The 18,686-nt window shown below is 36.3% G+C and overlaps 1 protein-coding gene across 3 annotated transcripts in view; it reads left to right on the top strand.

The window, feature by feature from the left end:
- The window catches only part of PTPN2 (protein tyrosine phosphatase non-receptor type 2), a 94,011-nt gene that overhangs the window by 7,247 nt on the left and 68,078 nt on the right, over window positions 1-18,686 (top strand). For all 3 annotated transcript variants that reach the window (XM_072828640.1, XM_072828641.1, XM_072828639.1), the window contains exon 2: window positions 16,673-16,763. In XM_072828640.1, the coding sequence (XP_072684741.1) occupies window positions 16,673-16,763 (91 nt within the window). The remainder of the gene's footprint in view (window positions 1-16,672; window positions 16,764-18,686) is intronic.

An 18,686-nucleotide genomic window follows, 5' to 3' on the forward strand; every position in this document is an offset into this window, starting at 1 on the left:
TCCCTGTGGGGAGCCTGCTTCTCCCTCTGCATATGTCCCTGCCTCTCTCTGTGTGTCTCTTATGAATAAACAAATAAAATCTTAAAAAAAATAGGTAAGGACCCTATTTTTAAAGGACCCAGCTTTAAGGGAAAGCAGGCTTGGGAATGGTGCCCCAATAGATAATATATAACTAGGGATTATAACTATGTTTTGCCTTTGATATACGTTCTGTATTACTGGTACTGCCTGTAGTTGTGGAAATCCAGTCAGTGTTTGTCCTCTAGCCTTTCTAGCTTGCCTTTTTCAATATCTTAATAATTTTTTTTTTTTTTTTTTTTTAATGGGCAGAGGAGCAGGAGAATTTTTTTTTTTTTTTTTGAGCAGGAGAATCTTAAGCAGGCTTCACACCCAGCACAGAGCCTGCCTGATATGGGGCTCCATTTCACAATCCTGAGATCATGACCTGATGAAGAGTCAGATGCTTAACCAACTCAGCTACTCACGCTCCCCTCAATTTCTTGATTTTAACTAGAATCTCCAAGAACTCTTTTTGGCTTTTCCCAGATTGCTACGATGCACATAATTCCCTTTTGCCAGTTAGAGATATGTTATGGCTCTTCCAGTCTCCTGTTTGTCTCTTGTTCTGTTTCCCTGCTTGATCTCCTCTCTTATCCTTCACAGTCTCTTTCCAGAGACTGAATCAGAGATAAGGACATATCAGCTCTAGGAAAGCAAGATTAAAAATAACACAGGTGTGCTTTTCACAGTCTCAAATGAGCATACATAGGATTTGTCTTCCTTGGAAATTCTTTTTTTTTTTTCCCTTGGAAATTCTTATCCAGATTCTCTGTGTTCTCTGTTCTCATCATGGTGCATGTGGTAGTTTCACTTAGTGCTCGTTAAAGTAGCTGTTTCTTGGTAGTAAGCTTTTGGGGCTTGTTTGTTTATTTATTTCAGCGAGCATGAGCAGGGAGGAGCAGAGGGAGAGGGAGAAGCAGACTCTGCTGTGTACAGAGCCGGACGTGGGGCTTGATTCCATGACCCTGAGATCATAACTTGAACCGAAATCAAGAGCTGAACACTCAGGCAACTGAGCCACCCTTGCAACCCTGTTACCCTTGCAACCCTGTTGGGGCTTCTTTAAACTAACTGGCAGATTAGAACTTTTATAATACTGTCTATTATTTTGGGTAGCATGCTTTAGCTATGTACTAAGTCAGTCTAGCATGTAAAATTTAAAACATAGCAGTTGATAATTGAGGAAGAAATATGGTTTAGCATGATAATTTTAAAGTATGTAAATTCTGACTCTACTGTTCTGAGTAGAATACTAAAACTTTTCTTGTTACAGTCTTAATTGGAATGATGTTCTAGCTTGCCTGGCTATTGTCTGAAATAGCTGTTAAAAATTAACGTCTTAATGAATGCTAATTTAATGTTCTGTTTATGGTATAGTAGTGATGGTTCAGGCAGTTGTTTTGGCTTAACAGTGAAATCTTTGCTTTTAAAGATCTTAAGCAACTTTAGACACCTTTCAAGTGAAATGTATGACCAAGAGAAATGTCCACATACTATAAAATCCTCTAAAATTTAGCATGTCATTTCAGAGTGCTGGGGTTGATGACCTCTGGGAAAAAAAGTCCTGGTCGTCAAGAAACTGATTACACATTAGACACTTCTATCTATGAATTTCTGGTGCTTTTCAGTGTGGTATTTTCATGTTTGTTTTAATGTATGCATCTTATTCCTTTTGCAACCAGTATGTTTGATTTAATATGCTCTTTGTTCTGTCAGTTTAATTTGGCTTATGTCACTGATCTTTTGTAACTTTTTTTCAAACTGCTTTCATTCCTCTAAAGAAAATCTCATACTTTGTTTTTTCACTGTATTTAGACAGTTTTATACTCTGAAAGCTATCAGTTCCTTTTTTGCAGTTTCTAGTTGACCCTTCGACAATCAGGGTTAGGGGCCCCAACCCCTGCACAGTCAGAAATCTACATATAACTTTTGACTTCCTTAAACTTAGCTGCTAATAGCCTATTGTTGATTGGAAGCCTTATCCATAACACAGTCGATTAACACATATCTTGTATGTTATGTATATTATGTACTGCATTCTTACAATAAAGTAAGCTAGAGGAATGAAAATGTTATTAAGAAAATCATAAGGAAGAGAAAATACCCATTTTGTTCAAGGATCAACTGTACTTAATGGTACTTCCAGGAATTCTTTAGATGGGTTAGAGTTAAGGTGGTATGGCTCCCAGAGTCTGTTCCTAGTCAAGGGCTGGTATGCTGAGGTAACCTTAGAAAATTGCAGTTAGTCCATGACAGAACTGCTTCTGCATTGATTTATATTTTAATCATTGCCTGCTTCCCTTTCTACCTCCCTCTATCCCACCCCTATGAAACAAATATTAGCATTCTGTTCTGCACCTTACTTTTTTCGCATTAAGTACACTTCCATCAATGGTATAAGAAAGTACTTGACTTGTTTCCTTATACCTTCACCTACCCAGTTATATTCTAAAACTTTCTGATCTTTACCTGATAGGTGAAAAATGGTCTTACTGTAGTTATAATTTGCAATTTTTGTTGCAGTGAATGAAGTTGAACAACTTCTCTTTTTTAGGAGCTATTTGTATTTCCTTTCTCTTTTTGGTATGTAGGAGTTCTTTACACATTAAGGAAGTTAAGCCTTTATCATGTATTGTAAATATTTTTTTAATGTCTCAATTACCTTTGGCCTTGTTGATAGTATTTTTTTCCTGTAGAAAATTTAAATTTTTATGAAATCAGATTTATCAGCCTTTTCTAGGTTTTCATGCCACAGCTTAGAAAGCTCTTGTCTATTTTATGATTACAAAAAATTTTCTCCAATGTTTTCTTTTTCTTTTCTTTAAGATTTTATTTATTTATTCATGAGAGACAGTGAGAGAAAGGCAGAGACAGGCAGAGGGAGAAGCAGGCTCCATGCGGGAGCCTGACATGGGACTTGATCCCGGGTCTCCAGGATCCCACCCTGGGCCGAAGGTGCTAAACTGCTGAGCCACCGGGGCTGCCCTCTCCAATGTTTTCTTATACTATTTTATGATTTTTTTTAATGTTTAAATAATTGCTCAACTAGGATTTTATTCTGATAAAAGGAATGAGGTAGACATCCAGTTAATTTTTTGTGATAAAATATATGTAACAAAATGTTCCATTTTAGCCATTTTTAAGTGTACATTTTAATGTCATCGATTCCATTTGTAATGTTGTGCAACCATCACCACTGTTTCCAAAACCCTTTTAGCACTCTGAATAGAAACTCTGTACCCATTAAGCAATACTTCCCTATTTCTCCCTCCTCCTGGTAACTTCTGCTCCTTTCTTTTTTCTTTCTTTTTTTTCTTTTTCTTTTTCTTTTTCTTTTTCTTTTTCTTTTTCTTTTTCTTTTTCTTTTTCTTTTTCTTTTTCTTTTTCTTTTTCTTTTTCTTTTTCTTTTTCTTTCTCTGCTCTACTTTCTATCTGTGAATTTACCTAATCTAGATACCTCATACAAGTGGAATCACACAATGTTTGACCCCTTGTATCTGGCTTATTTCACTTAGCATAATGTTGTCAAGGTTGAGCTATGTGTTGTAGCCTGTTATCAGTTTCATTTCTTTTTATGTCCAACTAATTTTTTTTGTATGTACCTACCACATTTTGTTTCTCCATTCATCTGTTAACAGACACTTGTTTCTACCTTTTTACTACTATGTATAATGCTGTTGTTAACATTGCTGTGCAGATAGCCATTGGAGTCCTTGTTTTTAATTCTTTTGGATTTGGACCTGGAAGCGAAGTTGCTGGATAATACGGCAATTCTATGTTTAACTTTTTGAGTAACTGCTAAACTGTTTATAGAAAACTATAGAAGTGGCTGCAACACTTTTATATTCCCACTAGTGATGTTTTGAGGCTTCTAATTTCTTCATATCCTCCCAAACACTTTTTCCATTTATAAAGTTATAGTCATGCAAAAATAAAATTACAGTCATATCAGTGGGTATGAAGTGGTTTAGATATGCATTTCTGTAATGACTAAGGATGTTGAGTATCTTTTTCATGTGTTTATTGACTACTTGTATGTTTTTGGAGAAGTATCTTTTCAAGTCCTTCACCTATTTTTTTTTTCCTAAGACTTCATTTTATAAGAGCAGTTTTAGGTTCACAGCAAAATTGAGGGGAAAATACAGAAATTTCTCATATACCGCCTGCCCCTACACATTATCAAAATCCCCCACCAGAGTGGTTATGTGTGTTAAAAGTTGATGAACCTACATTGATATATTGCAAAGACCCAAAGTCCATAGTTTACCTTGGGGTTCATTTCTTGTGGTGTACATTCTGAGGGTTTGGGCATATGTACAGGTGTCCCATCATTATGGCACCATATATAAAAATCCAGTTCTCTCCCTTTTCATTCCTACCTTCTCCAACCCCAGCAACCACATTGATCTTTTTATTGTCTACATAGTTTCACCTTTTCCAAAATGTTTTATAGTTGGAATCACATGGTAAGTAATTCTTTCACTTAGTAATATGTATTTAAGGTTCCTACATGTCTTTGACGCTGGAGAGTTCATTTCTTTTTAACACTGAATAATACTCCTTTGACTGATGTACCATAGTTTGTTTATCCATTCATCTGCCGAAGGACGTCTTGGTTTCTTCCAAGTTTTGGCAGTTGTGCATTAAGCTGCTGTAAACATCTGTGTCGGTTTTTGTGTAGACATAAGTTTTCAACTTCTTTGGGTAAATAGGAAGGAGTGCAATTACTGGATCATATGGTAAGAATATGTTTAATTTTGTAAGAAACTGCCAAAATGTTTTCCAAAGTGACTGTACCATTTTGTATTCTCACCAACAATGAATGAGAGTTCTTGGGCTTTATATCCTTGTCGGCATTTGGTGTTATCAGTGTTCCAGATTTTGGCCATTCTAATAGATGTCTTCCTTTTTTTATGTTGTTTATCCTTTTATTATTAAATTGTAGAAGTTTTTTGTATATTGTGGCTGTTGATCCCTTGTCAAATATATGATACCCAAATTTTCTCCCAATCCAAGTGTTTCCTTTTAACTGTATATTGTCATTGAAGCACAAAAGTTTGAAATTTTAAGTCCAGTGTGTTTTTTGGTCTCCTGTGCTTTTGGTGTCATAATTTAAGAAACCATTACCAAATCCAGGATCATGATGATTTTCAATTCCTATGCTTTCTTCTAAGAGCTTTTTAGTTTTAGCTCTTATATTTGGTCTTTGATCCATTTTAGTTAATTTTTGTATATGGTGAAAGTCAGCTTCATTTTTTTGCATGTAGATATCTAGTTTTCCCAACGCCATTTGTTGACTTTTCTTTCCACCTTAAATGAATTTGACCTGCTTGTTGAAAATCAAATGACCATAGATCTGAGAGTTTATTTCTGAGCTCTGTATTCTATTCCATTGATCTCTATGAACGTTTTTCTGCCAGACCACTCTGATAGGATTACTATAACTTTGCAATAAGTTTTATAATTGGGAAGTGTGAGTCTTCCAACTTTGTTACTCTTTTTCAAGATTATTTCAGCTAGAGTCCTATAAAATTCAATATAAATATTATTATTTTTAAAAAGATTTTATTTATTTATTCATGAGAGGCAGAGACACAGGCAGAGGGAGAAGCAGGCTCCATGCAGGGAGCCCAATGTGGAACTCGATCCTGAGACCCCGGGATCATGCCCAGAGCTGAAAGCAGATGCTCACTGCTGAGCCATCAGGTGTCCCCCATATAAATATTATGATGAGGTTTTTATATTTCTGCAAAAATAGTCACTGGAATTTTGATAGAGATTACACTGAATCAGTATATCACTTTAGATAGTTTATATTCTTAGTATTTAAATCTAATTCATGAATACAGGGTATCTTTGCATTTCTTTAGGTTGTCTTTAATTTCAGCTGTGTTTTTAGTTTTCAGTATACAAATCTTTTACCTTTTTGGTTAAGTTTATTCTGAAGCATTCTTCTTGATTCTGTTGTAGGTGTGTCCTTCCTTCCTTCCTTCCTTCCTTCCTTCCTTCCTTCCTTCCTTCCTTCCTTCCCTTATTCATGAGAGACACACAGAGAGAGGCGGAGAAGCAGGCTTCATGCAGGGAGCCTGATGTGTGACTCAATCCTGGAACTCCAGGATCATGCTCTGGGCCGAAGGCAGGCGCTAAACCGCTGAGCCACCCAGACATCCCCTTAAGTGGGATTTTCTTAATTTCCTTCTTTGGAGTTATTGCTCGTGTATAGAAATACTGATTTTTGTGTGTTAATTTTGTGTTTTGCGGCTTTGCTGAATTTATTAGCTCCAACAGTTTTTTGTGTGTAGGTTTTTTAGGATTTTCTACATATAAGATCATGTCATTTGTGAATAAAGATAGTTTAACAACTTCCTTTCCAGTTTGGATTCCTATTTATGTATTATAGCCCAGCTGCTCTGGCTGAAATTTCAGGACTCTGTTGAATAGAAGTGGTAAAAATGTGGGATGCCGGGCTGGCTCAGTTGGTAGAGTGTGTGATTTTTGATCTTGGGGTTGTGAGTTTGAGCCCCATGTTGGGTATGGAGATTACTGAAAAATAAAATCTTTAAAATAAATAAAATCTTAAAAAAAGAAGTGATTAAACTGGAAATCCTTGTCTTGTTCCTGACCAACTTTTATCTAAATAACTACCAGCTTTTGTCTGTTTGCTGAGTATCTCATCCCTCTTTCCTCCCTCTTCCTGCTATTTAGAATACCATCTTTAGTTTCCAAGATCAGATGAGATCGAGTGTGTTCACAGTGGTATGGCCGTAGAGTACCATCTTTATAGTTTGCAGAATTACTGTGTGTGTATTGGGTAAATGAAACATGAATAATTGCCTATATAATCTGACCTCTCTGCACCTGTTCATCCTCATTTCTTGGATTGTCCTCTCTTGTCCACCGTAAGTTTTGTGCTGCTTACACTTCTTTTTTTTTTTTTTTTTTTGGTGTTCAATTTGCCAACACATAGAGTAACACCCAGTGCTCATCCCATCAAGTGCCTCCCTCAGTGCCCGTCACCCAGTCAACCCCACCCCCCGCCCACTTCCCTTTCTACCACCCCTTGTTCGTTTCCCAGAGTTAGGAGTCTCTCATGTTCTGTCTCCCTTTCTGATATTTCCCACTCACTTTTTCTCCTTTCCCCTTTATTCCCTTTCACTATTTTTTATATTCCCCAAATGAATGAGACCATATAATATTTGTCCTTCTCGGATTGACTTATTTCACTCAGCATAATACCCTCCAGTTCCATCCACGTTGAAGCAAATGGTGGGTATTTGTCGTTTCTAAAGGTTGAGTAATATTCCATTGTATACATAGACCACAGCTTCTTTATCCAGTCATCTTTCGATGGACACCAAGGCTCCTTCCACAGTTTGGCTATTGTGGACATTGCTGCTATAAACATCGGGATGCTTACACTTCTTGTAAGACATCAGTTATTCATTCTTCCATTTGTTCATGTTTATTTTTTCATTTGTCTTTTTAAACGTACTTTCACATCTTTGCATAAGCTGTTTTTTTGCTTAGATCTGTCATTCTTGTTTACATGGCGTAGCCCTGGTCATTCTTTTTTTTTTTTTTTTTTAAAGCTTTTTCTTATTGTAAGTAATCTTTATACCCAATGTGGGGCTCAAACTTGCAACCCCAAGATCAAGAGTCTCATGCTTCTCCAACTGAACCAGCTGGGCACCCCTCCTGGTTATCTTTTAGGTCTGTTAATGTACTGTGCCCCTTACTCCCCCAGGTGAAAATAAATCCACCTTCTGTGTTTATTTTAAATGTGAGTGTACTTTTCTTATGGCACTGGCTCCTTGATAGTCTTAAGGAAAATTCTGAGGCCTGATTCCAAAAACAGTTGTTAGATACAGTTATACAAATAGCAGTGAACATTGACAAGAATAATGATAAATAATGAGAAATGCATATAATTTTTCAGGTCCTTAATCCCATGCAGTAGAAGCTTTTTTGTTCTTATTTATCATTGAAATGAGTAAAATTCAGTGATTAAAAAAATCTACATTATTACTTGGCATCAGAGAAGGGTCTTACCCCCATATGTTTGAGACTTAGAGGATTTTTTTTTCAGTTTTATTAATAAATGATTGACATGCATCACTGTATGTATACATTTAAGGCATACAGCTTGGTGACTTGATTTATATGTATTATAAAATTATTACCACAGTTCGTTCTGCTAACATCCATCTTCTCATATAAATACAATAAAAAGGAAGGAACACTCATATGAATGTTGTGCCTCCCAACACATGATGAGAACTTTAGGATTTACTCTCAATAACTTTTCTCTGTATCACACAGTAGTGTTCAGCTATAGTCATCATGTTGTACATTACCTCCATAGTACTTATTTATCTTATAACTGGAAGTTTGTATCTTTTAACCAGCTTCTTCCAGTTCCAAGATTTAGGGGATTTTGATATTAAGCAGTGGGAGCATCCACAAAAACTTGGTTAAGACTTGATGCCCGCACTTTTCTGTGAAGATGAACAAATGTTACAGCTGAAAAATTCAGCACCTCAAGAAGATTAGACTAATTGGATCATTTAGAGCATGTGAAATAGTATAAGAAATAGGGAAAACTGGAATTCAGTTCCCAAAACAAGAGGAGGTTATAAAAACAAACAGAACAAAAGGATTCTTAAACTTATAAAAACATATTTATTTAAAAAGTTAAGACTCAGTAGCAAAACAGATGGTGCAGGAAATACCAGGTTAGTTTGAGAAAAATCTCTGAATTCAGGAAAAGATATTTAAAGTGAATATTATGAGAAAACATTTAAAACACATAAAAGTCTCAAACCTCTGTGTTACATGGTTCTGAGAGAACAGCGGACCTTGAGATGAAGCAGTGACCAGAGAAATAATGGAAGAATGTCTCTGAGCTGAAGAACACCTTTAATTTCAAGATTAAAAGGCACCACAAAGTCCTCACCAAGACTATATTTAAAAAACAATAAAAATTTAGGTGCATCCTGGTGAATTTTCTAAATATTCAGAATAAAAGAAAAAGCCCTTGCAAGGTAGAAAAACAAGTTATCTTAGAGAAGAACCAGTCAGACTTGCATTAGACTTAACACATTCTGACATTGAATGCCAGAAGATAATAGAAAATATTACCCAAGAGCTGAAAGAAATGAAATAAGTATAGAAAGTAGGTTTGGGCATTGAAACCAAGTAAAATATAGAGTTAATGCTAAATAATTATAATTATTGTTGTGAACCTTACTACAAATGATAGTTTTGAAATAATTGAAAATGTAAAAAATATGGATTCAAAGTTCTAGATTATTTCAAGAGAATACGGGAGATTGGTCTATAGGAAGAGGTAAGTGAAACCTATGATAATTGTACCATAGATATTTTACCAGATGGGAATTTATTAATAGATGCTTTCACACTAGTAGAAAATAAAACTTCAAACATGCTTTTACAAAATTTTAAGACTAATCCCCACTAGGATAGAAATGACATTTTTCCCCCCTTAAACTACTAGAGGGAAAGAGGAACAAAGAAAACTTGATAATACAGAAAAAACGGGGAAAAGGAAATAAAGAAGCATAACATATGGAAAGTAGCAGCTGTTACAAATCATTTTTGGATGAAAGAATAAATCAGTACTGCCATTAGAGACTCTAGAAAATAACTAGATGATACTTTTCTAAACAGGATTTGGCCAGCCTTTAAAGCAAGAAGGGAAAAAAAGGATATTAATAGGCTAAGCATTTCATTCAAGCTTGAAAACAGTAAAAAAAACAAAGCTTTAGAAGGATTGATTGAATAAAAGGAAAGGTAAAAATAAATGAGTTCGCATCTCCCCTTCCAAATAGACCGTTTAATTTTATCTATGTTATAGTCCTTAAGTTCTAATATGTCATTGACAGTATCTAGAGATATAGTATAGAACACCATTCCCAAATTCTGGGAATATAAAGATGGTCAGTATGAGGGTGTGTAATACTTTGTAATTCATCCTCGTTGATTAAAGGAGAAGAAAAGTGTAGTCATGTTAAAATCAGTTAAAATAAAAATTTTTAAATATTTAAAAATAAACTTAAATGTGTTGGATTTGAGGCACATGAGTGGCTCAGTCAGCTAAGCATCTGACTCTTGATTTCCTCTCGGGTAATGATCTCAGAGTTGTGGCTTTTAAACAGCTACATGATATTCTGTTGGATGTACATTATTTTTTCAATTAGTCTTTCCCCTGTCATTGGACATTCAGGTTATTTCTAGCTTTCAACATTATTAATAACTCCACGAAAGAGGTCTTTGTACATGAGTTACCCACATCTTGGATCATTGCCACTAAAAGAGAAATAACTAGGGAGTCAATTATTTGAGGCCTTTTTTGAGCAAAAATTGTAAAATGGATGTAAAAATTTTTTTGGTATTCTTTAAAAGAAGATCCTTCCCATTTAGATTTAGCATTAATTAGATAAGAGTTGGTATTAGATTAGAACAGTGGTTTTCAACTGAATATTAATAGGGCATTTGTGGTAGATCTTGCTGTCCATGGGAATTTGACAGTGTCTACAGAGGTTTGTCACAGGAGGGATGCTACAACATCTCATGAGTAGAGAGGCCAGTGTTGCTGCTGCTAAACATCCTGCAGTGCACAAGACAGTCCCCCAACGAAGAATTATCCAGCCTCAAATGTCAATAGTGCTGAGGTTGAAAAATCTTGGATTTGCAGGTTTTGGTGCTGACAGGAAACATCTTTAGTCTTTAGAGCCACTGTTTATGGGTTGTCTCTGCTTTAGGAGGGAAATGTTTTAGCATCAAACATCAGTGGAGACCGATTTTCCCAAATACAATACAAACATAGTATATAACTCAACACCGATTTTCCCATTCCCATTTTGAGAAACACCATGAGTTTTATTGTTTATACAAAGTACTTATAAACTTATTTATTTTTGTATATTGAGTATTCTTGAAAATGACTCCTTCAGTGTCAGACCTAGTTAACTGAGATTTGGCCATACCATAAGTATTAGAGATCTATGTTTAGCTGCTTGAGGAGGAACATCAGGCAGTAGCTGACATAACAGATAGAGGCTTATTTTTCAACTACAGTGAAAATTCTGGAGGTAGGAGTCCGGAGTTGTTACTATGGCTCCTCTTTTTCTGCTTAGCCTTCCTTAGAATGTGCTTTTTGTAGGCCCAGGATATATTGTGCCCATTCTCACCCTTCACCCCCAATATCAAGGCAGGCAGAATTGAGAAGCAGCAGGTCAGCAGAGCCAGCCCTTTGGATAAAAGCTTTCCTGCAGCCCAGTCCAGGGATTTCTGCTTGTTCTCATTGCCTGGGACTGTCTCATGACCATTGTTACTTATACGGGAGGCTGGAAAATACAGGTTGTTAGTTGGGCTAACAGGTTGTAAGTTAGAAAGTAAAGTTAGAAAATAAAAATTAGAAAATTTGAGTAATAAAGAATGGATATTGGGATATGCAACTAGTATGGACCTCTGGAGGTACTTTTTAAAGTATTGGGGGTTCTTTGTTGAGCTTGACTGTAATCCTACACAGTGAAGGAAAGCTGTATTGGGAGTTCTGGTCTTCTTAAATGCACTGAAATTAAAGAGGAACAAACATTGGAAATTTGAGAGAATGGACTCTTACAGAGTTTTGTGGGGGGTTTTTTATTGGTGAAAAAATAGAATGTGTTTGTTATGAATATATTTCTTTACCCCCCAAACTTGGCTGTTTTATGGTGTTTGGGAAATTAAAATCTCTTTGATACCTCTGTTACTTGAGAGTACCCTATTTAATTTTTTTTTCAACGTCAGTAATGACTTGTGGTATATACAAATAAGTGTGTTTCTTTAGTTTAAAAATTGGAATCAACAGCTGAGAGATAGATGCACTTAAGTGTGGAACATAGGTGTCTATGCATAACACAGGCATTGAAGAAGGCTAGTGTAATAGAGGAACCTTCTTTGCCCATTAAAAAAATTTTTAATTGGAGTTGTATATAATCTGGATAGCAGTCCTTTATCAGATAAATGATTTACTTCTATTTTCTCCCATTCTGTGGGTTGCAACAACTTTCAATGTGATTTTTAAAACTATAGCATTAGAGCTGATATTAATACTAGTATTTATTAGTATTTTAGCTAGTTTAAAGTAATCTATGAATATATGGTTTGAAATCCAAATGGCACAAAAACTGTCCAATAAAAGGAGTAAAAAGGGCAGGTTACTTTAGAAAGAGAGAGGGGCTGGCATACCTGGGTGGCTCAGTGGTTGAGCCTCTGCCTTCAGCTCAGGGCGTGATCCTGGTCTGGGGGATCGAGTCCCGCATCGGGCTCCCTGTGACAAGGCTGCTTCTCCCTCTGCCTGTGTCTCTGCCTCTCTATCTGTCTCTCATGAATAAATAAATAAAATCTTTTTTTAAAAAGAGTGAGGTAGGATAGGGGAGAGCATTTAGCTGTATATGATATGTGGAGGTGTTTTTTTTTTAGTTGTGTAAGTTTCAGGTGTACAGCTTTATAATTGACATCTTTATACATGACAAAGTGATGGCCACCACAAGACTAATGACTATCCATTACCATGCATTTGTCTTCCTTCACCCATTTCATCCACTCTCAAGCCCCCTTCCCCAGAGGTAACCACTAGTTTGTTTTCTGTATATATGAATTTGCTTTTATTTTGTTTGTAGTTTTTGGATTTCACATGTGAGCGAATCATGCAGTGTTTGTCTTTCTCCTGTGATTTATTTCATTTAGCATATCTCAAGGCCCATCCGTGCTGTAACAAATGGCAAAATTTCATTCTTGTTTTTGGCTGAGTAGTTCATTGTTTTATTTACATTTGAATACTCTGGTTTCTCTTCAGATCGTATAAATCTTTCGCCTTTTACATTTGTGTGTGTGTGTGTGTCACATCATCTTTATCCTTTCCCCTATAAATGGGCACTGAAGTTGTCCACATCTTGGCTCTTATAAATAATGCTGCAATGATGTGTTTTATTCCTTTTCTTAAAAAAGAGATTTCGGGGCTCCGGGGTGGCTCAGTTGGTTGAGCATCTGACTCTTGATTTTTGCTCAGGTCACGATTTTAGTGTCATGGGATCGAGCCCCGTGACAACTCCATGCTCAGTGTGGATGGAGTCTGCTTAAGATTCTCCCTCTCGGGATCCCTGGGTGGCGCAGCGGTTTGGCGCCTGCCTTTGGCCCAGGGCGTGATCCTGGAGACCCGGGATCGAGTCCCACGTCCGGCTCCCGGTGCATGGAGCCTGCTTCTCCCTCTGCCTGTGTCTCTGCTTCATTCTCTCTCTCTCTGTGACTATCACAAAAAAAAAAAAAAAAAAAAATTAAAAAAAAAATTAAGATTCTCCCTCTCCCCTTTCCCAACTCCACTGTGCATACTCTCTCTCTAAAATAAATAAAAAAAAAAAAAATAGAAGGTCTGAAGCAGATCTTCAAAAGTGGCAATAAATGTTTAACGTCACTGATGGTAACATGAGTGTGATATGTATATTTTTCTGTTTGAAATATTTCATAATGAAAACACATTTTAGTTACATAAATCTGTACCCTTCCCTAGGGTGATCCTGGTCTGGGGGATCGAGTCCTGCATCGGGCTCCCTGTGACAAGCCTGCTTCTCCCTCTGCCTGTGTCTCTGCCTCTCTATCTGTCTCTCATGAATAAATAAATAAAATCTTTTTTTAAAAAGAGTGAGGTAGGATAGGGGAGAGCATTTAGCATTAGCTTCCCTAGATGTTCAGCCTTCCCCCAAAAGTTACTAATTTCTCATCTCCTTCTAGAATTACTCACTGTATGCTAGCCATATTTATGTTTGAATGGATTGTTCCCTCCCTGTCATGGGAGCATATTCTTTTGTGCTTTTTTCACTATGCATAAATCTTTGCACGCAGGTGTGTGGCTATGGGATACAAATTCCTAGTAGATAAAATTGGTAGGTCAGATTTATGATCTTAATAAATCATTCTCAACCATTGTATCTGTTTACATTCTGCAGTAATGTATGAGAATACTTTATTCTCATCTGCATAGTGTTATCAGAATCTTTTATTCTGGCCAATGTATTTTCTCTACACTTGATACAGAAAAGTCATTAACAGAAAACTGTTTTTGTATTATTTTAAGGTGACATTTTTCTATCAGTTACTAACTTGAAATATAAAATTTATAGTGTTTCAGCTCTATAAAGTGTTTGAGGTTATGCAAATAACTTTAAGCCTAGAACTGAATGTGTTTAGTTTTACATATAAAATTTATTATTTAATGTTTAAAAACTTACCTAATTAATGTGTAGTTAATAGCTAATAGTTAACACTTTTTCATGTTTTCAGCTAATTACAATTATTTGTTATAATATGCTTTCATGGAAAAGTATTTGAAACTGAAAGATAGTATTTCTGTCCAGATTATTATATGAGGCTATATAAGTTTCACACTAAAACTGAATAAATCATATAAAAATAGAAAATTGAAGGTCAGTTTACCTTAAAAACATAGATGTACATCTTATATAAAATAATGGTGGTTCATCCAGACAATGGGATATTATTCAGCACTAAAAAGAAATGAGCTATCGAGCCATGAAAAGACATGGAGGAGCCTTAAAGGCATATTACTAAGTGAAAATGTGTAAATTGTAATTCAGCACATTACCAGAGTAAAGGTGCACAGCTATATGATCACTTCCATAAATGCAGGGGAAACATTGAATAAAATTGAACACCCACTCATAAAAAATGTTTACCCAACTAGAGATTGAAGAGAACCCTTTTAACTTGAAGAGTATCTATTAACCAGAAACCCAAAGCAGGTATTACGCTTAGGGACAGTTGTTTTAAAATCAGGGGGAAAAATATCTACTTACTATTGAATAGGCAATCTTAGCCAATGGAGTTAGATAAGAAAAAGAAATGAGATATGAATAAATAAGAAATCTGAAGGATAGGGAAGAGACAGAATTACCACTATTTGATAGTATTGAGAAATTCAGAGCCACTCCAAAATATTAGAGAGCTCAATGAGATTGCTGGATGAGAAGGAAGCATTAAAAAGTCAGTAGCAGGGGGATCCCTGGGTGGCTCAGCGGTTTAGTGCCTGCGTTTGGCCCAGGGCGCGATCCTGTAGTCCCGGGATTGAGTCCCACGTCGGGCTCCCGGCATGGAGCCTGCTTCTTCCTCCTCCTGTGTCTCTGCCTCTCTCTCTCTCTCTCTCTCTATGTCTATCATAAATGAATAAATAAATCTTAAAAAAAAAAAGTCAGTAGCAACAGTTGTAGCGAATATGTAGTATGTGTTTCTGATTGTGTGTGTGGCAGATTGCATTTTCCAAAGTGGCTTTACCAACAATAAATTATGTTCCACATGCTCTTTGTACGCACAGTGTGACTGAGATTCCTCCCCCTGAAAGGCTGTGTTCCCTACTCTTTGCATCTTAAAACCGTGGACGAAAATACAGGCTAGAAAGTTAACCTGTTCTGAGGTTGGTGACATACAAGCATGAGGAACCAATAGTAGGGGCATTTGTCAAGAAGTGACTTGAATGATTTATTTATGCTTAATTTATACAATTGAGTGGTGCCTCACTTTTGAAATGCTTTTTATTATATGTGATAGTGTGAGCCAAAACCCAATTAATTTTTACTGTTAATGCAAATATTTTTTTTTTAAAGATTTTATTTATTTATTCATGATAGTCACACAGAGAGAGACAGAGAGGCAGAGACACAGGCAGAGGGAGAAGCAGGCTCCATGCAGGGAGCCCGACGTGGGATTCGATCCGAGGTCTCCAGGATCACTCCCCGGGCCAAAGGCAGGCGCCAAACCGCTGTGCCACCCAGGGATCCCTAATGCAAATATTTTTTTAATGTTTCTGTTTTTACCTGAATTCTCAAAATAATATGTTCTATTTGGGTGAAAAAAACATACACCAAATAGCTGAGTGCTTAGTGCCCTTAGGAATTTCTTATACAGTGGAATGCAGAGAACTGTAAGGGTCCTAGAATGAGCTTCTAGCTTCTGGCTTAGTAATGGCTGCTGTTTATGGCTCTAGAAATAAAATTTGAGGATATTTCTGGACTCAAAGTAACAGTAATAATGGCACGAAGATGAAGAAATAGATGAAAGTTTTAAGATGGAAACTCCAAAATAGAGGTAGATATTACTGAGAGTTTAGTGAGAATCTGAGTATGATGTTAGCCTTAGATACACCTCCATTGCATTAGTTTTGTGTTACATATAGTGTTTAATGTTGCTTGTAGGGGTTGAATATTGCTGGTCAGTATATAAATACCTCAAGAGCAGAGACTCTGGTGCCTGAAGGATGTCTGTGGAGTCCTGGGTCCTGCCACCTTCCTGGCTTTGTGAACTTTGGCAGGTTGTTTAACCTCTTAAAGCCTGTCATCCCTCACATATAAACCAGGGATGATAATTGTTCCTGTTGGTGTTGTAAGAACTGAATGAGATAATGTCGACAATGAGTTCTGTGTTGTACTTGGCATATCATCAGTGCTTGATAAATGTTACTTTATACTGGCTGGGAAAGTATCTGTTTTGCTATATACAATTTAAGAGGAATGTTAAAATATATTTTTGTTATTTTAAGGAAATTCGCAATGAGTCCCATGACTATCCTCATAGAGTGGCCAAGTTTCCAGAAAACAGAAATCGAAACAGATACAGAGATGTAAGCCCATGTAAGTACTTGTGGGTTTGTGTGCATGTGTATGTTTGTTGGTTTGTTTTAGGAGGCAGGATACAATGAAAAAGAAGGTTTGGGATCAGGGTTAAGTACAGTGGTTTTCTTCATATTAACATAATACATGTTCTTTATTTTTTAAAAAATATTTATTTATTCATGAGAGACACAGAGAGAGGGAGGCAGAGACACAGGGAGAGGGAGAAGCAAGTTCCTCGCAGGGAGCCCTATGCGGGACTCAATCTCTGAACCCCGGGATCATACCATGAGCCAAAGGCAGACGCCCAACCGCTGAGCCACCCAGGGGGTCCCAATACATGTTCTTTAAAGAAAAACTTCTACTACATAGTAAAAAGGAAAGAAAATTGCTCATAATTTTTGCATCCTTCAAACACAGTCACCATTATTTTTGTGTATGTCCTACTTTTTTATCTTATGCATAATTTTCTTTCTTTAAAATAATTATCACATGTGTGTATGTGTATTCATATATGTATATTTTCTTATTGTTCCATAACCTTTTAAATATTGCTTAAAATGTTAGTGTAGTTTGTTTTTTTTCCCCCAAATTATAAGAGTAGTATTTGCTTAGTGTAGAAAACTTAAAACAGAAATGTGTAAAGGGAAAAGCTTCATGATTTAAAAAGAAATGTAAAACTTTTGGATTTATATTCTTTTTGTATTTTTTTCCTGAATAAACATATATACATACTTTTATTTTTATTTTTAAAATATTTATTTATTTGAGAGAGAGTGTGAATGTGCATGTGAGCAGAAGGGGTGGGAGAGGGAGAAAATTTCAGGCAGGCTCCATGCTGATCGCTGAGCCTGACGTGGGGCTCAGTCTCTTGATCTTGAGATCATGACCTGAACTGAAACCAAGAGTCAGATGCTTAACTGACTGAGCCACCCAGATGCTCCTACACACGTTCTTTTAAATTTGAGATTAGAATCCTTCACGTATTAATTGTGGCTCTTTTCCTACCTCACAATATGTTGTAAGCCTTTTCCTGTCATAAGTCTTTCAATGTCTTTGGATATGCCATTCTTTTATGTAATGGTTCCTTTGTGGTTGGACATTTGGGTTCCAATACTCATATATATACACAATTCTGTGAATAATTTTCATACTGTGGTTTTAAAAATGTGTTTATCCTGAGGTGATTTTATTTTTTGTTCTGATTGATAACAATTCGTTCAAATACTAAATTAGGCTGCCTTACTATTCCACAGTGTTATCCCATATTTGATTTTAGTGGGCATAGGTATTTTCTTTAGGGCTGCTTGTTAGTAGGAACGTTAAAAAAAAGTACTAATTTTGGTTCCTGCTTGTGTGTAGCTCTTTTCCTCTAGTTGATGAGGTATGGTGCTAGTATGCTGAGGCCTCCTATGTAGGCTGAATAAGCTCACTCTACTCAAGGCCAAAGATTATATACCCTTATTTATGTTGTATTCCTTGTTAGGAGGGTATGGATATACCACTGAAAATCTGATTGCTGGGGAAAAGGTCCGTACTTCCTTTCTTAAAGAAACAAAATGTTTGTTTTTCTGTTGCCCAAGTACATTTTCATGAAAAGTGTATTGGCTGATTTTAGGCAAATCAGAGATTTGAGACTACTTTTGAGAAGTAATCTCTTGGGCACTCCCGGTGGCGCAGCGGTTTAGCGCCGCCTGCAGCCCGGGGTCTGATCCTGGAGACCCAGGATCGAGTCCCGCGTCAGGCTCCCTGCATGGAGCCCACTTCTCCCTCTGCCTGTGTCTCTGCCTCTCAGTCTCTCTCTCTCTGAATAAAAAAAAAAAAAAAAAAAAAAAAAAAAAGCTTATTTAAAAAAAAAAAAAGAGAAGTAATCTCTTACAATATTTCATGTTTATTTTAAATTACTTACTGAATATTATATTTCTCTGACATGTTTTCTTTACC

This window comes from Canis lupus, chromosome 6 (assembly GCF_048164855.1).
Source record: "Canis lupus baileyi chromosome 6, mCanLup2.hap1, whole genome shotgun sequence".
Lineage (NCBI taxonomy): Eukaryota > Metazoa > Chordata > Mammalia > Carnivora > Canidae > Canis > Canis lupus.